Source organism: Hydractinia symbiolongicarpus, chromosome 4 (assembly GCF_029227915.1).
Source record: "Hydractinia symbiolongicarpus strain clone_291-10 chromosome 4, HSymV2.1, whole genome shotgun sequence".
In the NCBI taxonomy this organism is placed as follows: domain Eukaryota; kingdom Metazoa; phylum Cnidaria; class Hydrozoa; order Anthoathecata; family Hydractiniidae; genus Hydractinia; species Hydractinia symbiolongicarpus.
This window is the reverse complement of record NC_079878.1, coordinates 5,237,185-5,247,105: the sequence shown is the minus strand read 5'-3', so window position 1 is coordinate 5,247,105 and position 9,921 is coordinate 5,237,185. Positions and strand designations below refer to the sequence as shown.

Here is a 9,921-nt window from a genome sequence, read left to right as displayed (position 1 = left end):
GCATAAGAAAGAGGTTACCCACCCAATAAAAACAAGCATGAAAAGAAAAGAGAAAAAATCTCTTTTAGAATTTAAAACACTTATAAAAAATTATTTTCCGTAGGCCTGGTCAGGTTCATATTCAATAAATGCAATTTGCCTTCCCATATAAAAAACAACTTAATTGATAATAGCTGCCAGAGAAACCCTGGGAACCAAAATGGCTGACCAGACATTTGCCCAGACAAATTTTAATCCGAAAAGTAATTACCATAAATTAGAAAAGGAATATAAATTATTTCTTAGATAGATACAAACAGCGAAAAAGTGGCCCTGAGAACTAGGTTGTCACGTTTTTTATATCCGCCTCGTTTCCATATACACCCAAAAACATTACATCATCGCGGGAAGTGTCCCATCACATCCATTTACATTTCATTGCCCGAACAGACAGTTCGGGCAATGAAATATCGTAGTTGGTTTGGTTGGTTTTAAATGTCAGTTTATGTTTGTATGTAATAACAATGCTAGTATGTTGATTTTTACACCCTATTTTAATCATGTCGAGCATTTCAGTTAACTGTCACTGTTGAGCTGTTTTTCAACTGTCCTTGCATGAATGATTTAAGATAGATAGATAGATGTGCATATTTTACATGGCTAGCCTCACAAATATCGAGGGATATACCCTGTCTATTATTTCCAGAAGGGGCCATGGCTTAGATGGAGAGTCCTAGAGTATTTAATGCTCATTTTGAGCGACGCAGACCCAATTAGGGCCCGCGCTCTACTAGACAACTCCCGGCAACATCCAACGGCCCACACAGTGTGCCATCTTCCCAATTTCCCTCACATGGCTTGGGTTAACCCGGGGCTATGGTAACATTCACTTGCCAATGTTGAATCGCCGTCAAGAGGAATCGAACCCCGGTCTCCCGCACAGAGTACGAGAGCTATAACCACTAATCTACGGCACCATGAGCCTCTGGGCTTTGCCCCAGGAACTATCAAGTCTCTACACTTTCTTACCCAATTATCCTCCTCCATTCTTTCCAAGTGCCCCAGCCAATTCAATATTCTTATCTGGATAACATCTTTAATTCTACAGAGACTTAGCCTGCTTCTTAGCTCATCTGAACTCTTTCTGTCTCTCAGACTGGCATTACACATCCACCTAACCATTCTCATATCATTCCTTTCTAAACGGTCAAGATCTTCCTGCTTCACTGCCCATGTCTCACTACCGTACAACATAACACATGGTTAGCCTTACTAATCTCAAGGGTTATATACCCTGTCCAATGTTTCCAGACTGATGGTATTTAAATGATTCACATTAGAAGTTTTCAGTAACACGGGGCTTGAATTAGAAATATAAAGTTAAGTTTGCAAAAATTTGCTGAATGTCAACAAGAAAACCTCTTGCAGGTGTGGTCTTGAAGCACTGTAGGCTGCTTGCTATTGATTCGATTTACAAATTGTAAATTCCGATCTGCTCTAGCTAATATTGTAAAGTACTTTTTATTGTTATTAATTTGTAAGATGCTTGCAGCAATAAGAAACTAGACAAATTCTTGTCTAACTGGCAATCTGTCTTACAACCAAATTCAACCAAATTTAGCAATGGTTGTTATCTATAACGGTGTTTTTAAGCAGGCAATACTATGGTTCTCTAAAGTAGCCAGTGTATAGACAGGCTTAAATGAGAATAAGTTCTTTCGTTAGTTCTTCAAGCACACTTACATAATAAGCCATTTAAAAAAGACATTTGGAATTAAATAGTCCAATGGCTTAGCCACCAAATTTTAAGTATTAGTATTCTGTCTGTGTGTTTGTGTGCAATCTGTCTTACAACCAAATTCAACCAAATTTAGCAATGGTTGTTATCTATAACGGTGTTTTTAAGCAGGCAATACTATGGTTCTCTAAAGTAGCCAGTGTATAGACAGGCTTAAATGAGAATAAGTTCTTTCGTTAGTTCTTCAAGCACACTTACATAATAAGCCATTTAAAAAAGACATTTGGAATTAAATAGTCCAATGGCTTAGCCACCAAATTTTAAGTATTAGTATTCTGTCTGTGTGTTTGTGTGCAAAAAATCGTGTTACGGAAACACGAAATACGATAAATAAAGAACGACCGAACTCGAGGATTTATCCATGGGCCGTTGACTAGTCTCTAAAATAATAGCTCTATTCTGTCTGTTTGTACACAAGAAAAAAGTTGTGTTACAGAGACACGAAATAGTTGTTTACAGCTCAAACTCTTTGATCTTTTTGCTACGCTGTTTTAAAATTTTATTTTTATTTTATCTTTTGGGTGGTTCCTTTGATGTAGTTTCTTTATTATAAATAAGAAAACAGTCAAGTTGCGGACAAGTTAAGAAGTTTTAATTATTCACGCTTTTTTTAAGAAATTAAAAAATTTATTTTAAGGTGTTGATTATGTTTTTGTTGACTATTTTATTTCTGCTTTATTAAATTATCAAAACGAATTATATATAAAAAAGTAATTATATATACTGGGTATAAATTCGAATTTATTTGTTCGTGAATTTTGTTTGATGATACCATATATTTTTTTTTCTGAAATTATTATGTTCTTAAAGAATCTTTAAAACTGTAAGAAAGTGTCAAATTTAAATTTTTGAAACTATCCACATCTTTTTGTTCTTAAAGGGATTCCTGCATTGAAAATGATACTTTTGTATGTTATAGAGGATAAAAAGCTGTTTATCAAGTGTGATCTAATGCTCTTGATGATATTTTGGTATATGTAAAGTTTTGTAGTTTAGAATAATCTTGTCTTTAATTACAAGTAGAAATATAATGTCAGCATTTTTCAAAACTTTTTATGACATCATAAAACCCAGATTTTGAATACTTAAAATTTTAAATAACTTTAAAACGAAAAAAGAGTTTTAAAAAATTTCAAAGGATTTGATAAACAAATTTATATTCTCCACAACATATAAAAATATCATTTTTAATGCAGGAATCCTTTTAATCTAGATCTGCCTGTTAAAATGCGAGCAATATTGTTACATATGTCTTTTACGAGAAAGTGATGTGACCTTTTTTTTTTAATTTCGATAGGTTTAAAAAATCATTTTGTGACTCAGTATAGTGTTAATATGTTTTCAGCCTAATGTTGAACTAATTTTTTATAATAAACTAGGTTCTAATAAAAACAAAAACATGTAGTCTTTAGTACTGCAGTGCCCATAATTAGATCTTTTCAGGGACCATATTACAACCATAGAGTAATTTCATACCAAAATTTCTTGAAATACCAAAGCAAGAAGTATGACTGGTGAATTCCCATGGATTTGTTCCACGGGCTAACAACTAGTATTATTGATACCAAGACAATTATGGCCTGTGTTATAAATAATGTATTTTAAAAATTATTAATTTATGCTTTAATGGAATGTTTACTTTTAGAAGTAGATATTTTTTTTTTAATTTAAATTATTAGTGTGCAATTAACTTGTATCATTAAGCTCCACAATCCCACAGAACGCACACTCCTATCCAATTTTTTTGTACCAATAAATCATTTAGTTTAAGGTTTTATCTGTAAAACTTTTTTTCTTTTTTTAAAACTAAAATTATATATTTCTTTTTATTTATTATTTATAATTAATTTTGAATAAATAAATTAATGAACAGCCATGGAAATGTGTTTGAAAAACAAATGTATAGTTCACTAGGTATTGAGTACAAAGTTGTTAAAACATTTGAGGTCATTCAAGGTCAAGTGGTTTAAGATCATTCAAAGTCAAGTGGTGACAGCTACGTTAAAGTAAAAATGTTTCACTTTTACGTAAATCTGTCATTTAAAGGGAAGAAATTTCAGCAGAAAAAAAAATTAATTTGGTTGACAACAAAAAGTGAAAAATTTGTAACTTTGCAGATGGCAGTTACTTTTTACACTTGTTCGTTTATGAACTTAAATGTTTATTTTATCCCTTAATGTTTTTTCACTGTACATTGTTGATTGAGATGTGTTTCATTTCTGTAATTTATAACAAAAGAGTAAGAAAAGTTTGAAAATATTATGGCTCAACCACCACCACCATATGCACCACCTCAGCAGCCTGGTTATGCTCCTCAACAGCCTGGCTATCCCCCTCAACAGTCTGGCTATCCTCCTCAAGGACAGTACCCACCAACACAAGAGCCAAGTAAAGCAGGACCTCCACCTGGTTATGCTCAACCTGGAGGTTATCCCCAACAGGGAGGATATCCACAACAGCCACCACCACAACAGGGAGGATATCAGCAGTCATCTCAAAATACAACAACTGTCATCACAACTCAACCAGCTGTCGTCACGACTGCAGCTGTTATGTTTCACGAATTTCCTGTTGCATTGACATGCCCGTCGTGTAGAGCTCAGGTTGTGTCAGCCGTTCATTATGATCCAGGAACATTTGCTTGGCTATTGTGCTTACTTATGTTTTGTTTTGGGTAACTGTTTTATTAATTTAATTATTTTTATTTGTATTTTAATTTGTTTTGAGAATTATATGGCCCATGGTTTGTCCTGCAAGAATAAAGCCAAATTGAGGATGTAGATTGTTTTCCTCATACGACAATTACCTTTTTACCAAAGACAAAGCTTTTCTCTGTGTGATTCTCTTTGAGTTCCTGGTGTCACTTTAGGTAGCAGCTTTAACACAAGCCTGCAGAAATAAAAATTTTAACCCCTTTACTTTCTAAAACATTTTGCTCTTTTTAACTAAATGTAAATTAAGCTATATTACAAACTGATTTTGGTTCAACAAAGTTTTGGTTTTCCGAGTTTTTTGAGAAAAAACTTTTGTTGAGAAAACGACTAAGAAATTACATTAAATTTTATACTCAGTTAAGAACTATTATGAATATTTATTATTTGTGAAGTAACCTGTGTTTCAATACATTATGATGGCATAACCACGCCCATCGATGACAGCTGTAGCTGTCGAAACGTAGCCTAGAATAAACTGGCTTGCTCATGACATCATAACATTTATATTATTCAATAACAATGACTGAACAGAAGTGGTAATATTTTTAAAAGGAATAACCATCTTAAGCGCTTTTGCATTCACTTTCTCTTGCCTAAATCCTATTGTCACTCAGCATAATGACCTTCGTCTAGAGGAGAAAGAATATCATAAGTTTTAAAGGTAGGCGTCTAACTTCAAGATTTATTTTATTTGTAGGTTTTGGATATGCTGTTTTATTCCGTTTTGTGTGGACTCGTGCAAGGACGCGGTGCATCATTGCCCGAACTGTAGTGCGACTTTGGGCGTGTACCGACGGATGTAATGTGAAATACTGCACCAGTGTTGGAATCATTTGTTTGTGTTTTCGTATTTTTAAACAGTTTAGTATTGTGTTTTCTCTGTGAGTCTCTGTGAGTTTTTTTTATTAAGAACGCAATTTTCACTTTAATTTAGCTTCAGTTACTGAGAGCAAAATTTTGATTTCACCCTCACGTTGCTAAGAAGCTGCATTCAAATTTTACAAGATTTATCTCACAATTAATTTTTGCATTTCTTTCTTTTAAAGAGTTGTTGTATAGATTGCTTGTTAGAAGCCTTAGTTTTAACTTTAATACAAAATTGAGTCTCGGCCCTTAACAATTGGGTTGCTTAAAGAAATACGTCTGCTTTTTGCACCGTAAAGACCGTGAAAGCTGCCTAAATAATGTGTTTTACTTAGAGATTCTTTGGTGCCTTGATTAATTATTTCGAGGGGAATCATAATATCCTTTTTAAAAAATACTTTTTGAAGCACAGGTATGAATTCGACAGAGTATCCTGTGGATACTTTGTCTAGCTCACTTGAGATGTTTCCTTTGGTAAAAATGCAAGACAAAGAAATATATTTCCGCCTTTTTTCGTCATATCCTACTTTCTGTCTCCATTAATGCATACAAATTATACACATATTTTTTTAAAAGCAATTTGACTTTCACCTTGTCACTTAAGTTACTAAAAATGCTTTTAAATTGAACATCGAACAGTTTTGAAGATCTTAAAAATCCGGCCCTGATTCACTCGAATTTTGTTTAATTTGATATAGAATTCCAATAATAACACTTTCAGAGCAAATAGTTATTCGATATAAAAGCAAAAAAAGGAATACCAGTGCTCCATGATATAATATATAAATGGTTATTATGAAGAAAATGGGGTTCTTTGAGTTTACTGTCCCTTTAAAAACTCAAGCCAAACATAAATTGTAGTCCAGTATTACTACTAAAAATTGCTTTGAAAACTTGCATATTTTAGTATGGTTGATACATTGGCTGTGTATACTTTTTGTTGATTATATACTTCATGTAATAGTTTTTATAACACATAACACTTAAAACAAAAACTCTGTAACTTTGATGTTGTTTTTAAGTGTATTTAAGTGGTTTATCAAAGTTTCCTCGTAGCATTTTTCCAACTTCTACCTCCACAAAAGATCTAATTTCAAAACAGGCAGTGTGAAGTTGGTCATGTTTTTAATTCAGTCAATTTCACAGTGGGAGTGATCAGTAAAGCATCTGTAAAATGTGATATCAATTGAGCGGCTTCGATGGATCATATTCAGCTTTGTTCTCATTTTGGTTGACTATTACAAATCATAAATGCAACTATTTGAAAAAAGAGTTAAATAGTCTCAAAAAATGTGCTATTCACTGGATTGTTGTGAATTCGCATTCAAAAGTTTTTGAGAGTGTCGTGTTTGACACTTGTGCGGGTATTAAATCTATATGGTCTCTACGTCATGAACCAAAACTTTGATAAGTGACAAAATTTTAGAAGGTGAATAAATTTAGGACTGAAGAAAAATTAGGCAAAAATGAGGCCTTGTTAAGAAGCTGTCCTTTATATAAAGAGTTTACCGTATATTATGACTTTCTGCAACAGTTTTTAACCTTTTCAGTTATAAGCATAGTCAAACAAGCTGACACATGTTCAAAGTGGAGACTTTTATGCACCTTTTACGGTCAAACTTTTATCAAATAACCTCCCTTTTTGCAGAACCGTGTGGTGTATGTATGTATGATGGCCGAGAACTGCCACATTAAAAAGCTATTTAAAATTGAGTTTTCAATTTATTTATTTTCTCTTCTTTTTAACTACTTTTTTCTGTTTACTTTATTTTATTTCTAATTTCAATTTAATTTTCTTTTAATTTTTTTGTTTTTATTCATTTTTGATTTCCGCCAGCGAAATCGGAATCTTTAAAATCGCCTGAGGAGGAGAGAGAGAGACAGCGCAGCTAGGCTGGACGCCCAAACTTATCCAGGCTAAAGCCTAAATCCTCGTTTTGACAGATTTTTTTCTGAGAACGGCGCTAAAATGAGTTTAAGCCAATAAGAATCCTAACAGTACAACAAATTGTTTTATTAACCAATGAACAATACTTTATTTTGAAGTTTATATGCTATCGAAAGATAAAGCTCGTGCAGTGTAGCATAATAAGGATCATCTTATAATGCGTCATCTTTGATGTTATTAACGTTTCCCCTTAATAATTACGTCGCTTCCCTCCGTACAATTTTGCAAGCACGTAAACCAAAGCAATATGCAGCAGAACTAATTAATTATTTATGAATTTTAATTTAAAGAGAAATTGTTGAGGCTGAATATTTTTAGTGAAAGATAGTGTATTATAGCAGCTGCAAAATCGTGACAAGTGTGTTATAAAAGAAAAAAATAAGAATATGTAGTCTGAAAATAACCTTTCGTAACTGATTATGTAAAAAAAAAAAATGCTGCCACCTTAAGATTTTTTTCAAGCTGTTTTTTCAGAGAAAAAGAGAAAATAGATAAATTTTCAGTCTTGCCGTTGTTCTTATTTTGTTTTTATTGTTCATCAATTTTCAGGTTTATTATTTTTCTTTTAAAATTGTTCTTATATAGAAATGAAGTTTATGTAAGTTAAGTTAGTTATGATTTCCAGTTACAATAATAATTAAAAATTTAATTTTTTTAAAATTTTAGAATATACAATGGTTTTGTTACTTTTTCAGATTATTGCTAATGGCGGAAATCTTTAAGCCGCAGAGCTTCTTGTTCTATTAGAATTCTATTGTGTTATTTTAACTCCTCTTATTTAAGATTTTTTTTCAAAACTTGTTGTTAGTATCTATATTTAGCTTTTTTTTAGAATACTAACACATATTTAAAAAATGCTTATCTTTTTTTGGTAAGAATGCGAAGAAAAACGAAATGTTGTGAATCTTGGCTTTTTACGATTTTTTTTATTATTTAATTTGGATTAAATTTTTTTGTTACTTTTATTTAATTTGATTAACTGAAAGTGTTCCAGGTTTTTCCTGGATAGTAATTACCGACTTTCATACAGCGCAGTCTGGGCACGAGTAAAGCGCTTAGTAGCCATGGAGGTATAAAAAAAGTTTCATACCTCCCTACTTTACTATTATAACACTAAAATTAAAAGAGGATATTATTAAATGATTTACGGACTGTATTCTATCCAAAAGACACAAAATTCAAGGATATTAAATGAATACAAGGTTAGCCTAGCTAAAAGTCAAGTGTCGTCCAACGTGTTAAACCAGAAAGAACTGTTATTGTTGGCACCACATTCCTAATTCCCCGTTCCCTCTATACGGCTAATTCCCAATGCATTGTGGTAGTTGTATTCTACAGTTTTCTCTCCCAGAAGCGAAAGTTTGTAAATAAATAAAATCATTCTTTTTATTGTGGCGATAAAAACAAAAGCCGTTATTGCTTGTGTTAATTTTCAAATCTCCTCAGGAAAATCATTATCTCCCTTATTCAAAACAATGCTTGCAGGAGAGCCCAAGTTTTGAAAAAAACTGTTGTCTTGATTAGAATTTTGTATATCGCATTGGTTTTGAGTAGAATTAAGGACGAAGTGTACTTGTTCGGCCATTTTTGTTACTACGAATGGTTTGTTTACGTTTTTGCGGAATACAATTCCCATAATGCATTGCGAATTAGCCGTATAGAGGGAATTTTTATTGTTACCTTTAAAAAGTATAGTTCACAATAATTACTAACACTACATTCCAAAACAAAGCAAGTGCAGTTAGCTAACTAGCTAGGTAAATAGCTGACGAAAGGTGTGGTGAAAGGTGTATCTTAAGCCATTTAGTTAGTTAGCCTGGCCAGTGCACAGGGGCAAGAAGACAACCAAAAACAATTAGAGCTAGCTAGCTAATTGTTGCAAAAGTAGAAGAAATGTATAATCAAATATCAAGCTAAAAGAATCAAGATACGGATTATTATCTAAGAATATTTTTAAATTTGGACGAAAGGTTATTAAAAATGCCACAACTGCATATGTAGCTTATACTGTCCTTATTACGTGATTATCTAAAAGCGAATATTTAACCCCGCCGACTACATAACTTTATGGTTTAGCATCTCTAAAAATAACTTTAAAAAAATTGTGATTGGGAAGTCATCAGATGAAAAGCGAATTAGTAAAAACACTCAAACATCCATTTAGCTACTATAATTTTGTTGTTTTGATGCAAAGCCGTGGATGCCGACAAAGACGTGATCAAGACATATTTTCAGACAATGTATAAGGAACTGATGTACATATTGAAATATAGATATATTGATAAATGCTAATGCCAAATTTCGCTAACAAATTCATTGTTAATCCTGTTGGGTTTAAAATTAAATTTTAAAAGTTTTTTTATTTTTTAATTCAACTTTTTTTTTTTTTTTTTTTTTTTTTTGGGAAAACATTTTGAGGATGATGGTAATCTTTAAGAGATGGACTTTTACAGAAAAAAGTTTTCATGATTTTCGGAGAAGATGTTACATATTTCGGAAACGATATGTCCTATTTCGTGAAAGATGTGTCGTATTTCGGGAAACATGCGTCGTATTTCGAGAAAGATGCGTCGTATTTCGGTGAAGGTATGTTGCCCTTGTCGGCCACCGTAGCTGTA

The 9,921-nt window shown here is 32.4% G+C and overlaps 1 protein-coding gene across 1 annotated transcript; it reads left to right on the top strand.

Annotated features, from left to right (window-relative positions):
* The first annotated feature begins 3,597 nt into the window (after positions 1–3,597).
* On the top strand, positions 3,598–6,358 carry LOC130640891 (cell death-inducing p53-target protein 1 homolog). Its single transcript, XM_057447482.1, has 2 exons — positions 3,598–4,451; positions 5,189–6,358. Exons 1-2 carry the CDS (start codon positions 4,039–4,041, stop codon positions 5,292–5,294), a joined length of 519 nt encoding a protein of 172 aa, XP_057303465.1. The 5' UTR covers positions 3,598–4,038; the 3' UTR covers positions 5,295–6,358.
* Positions 6,359–9,921: the final 3,563 nt, after the last annotated feature.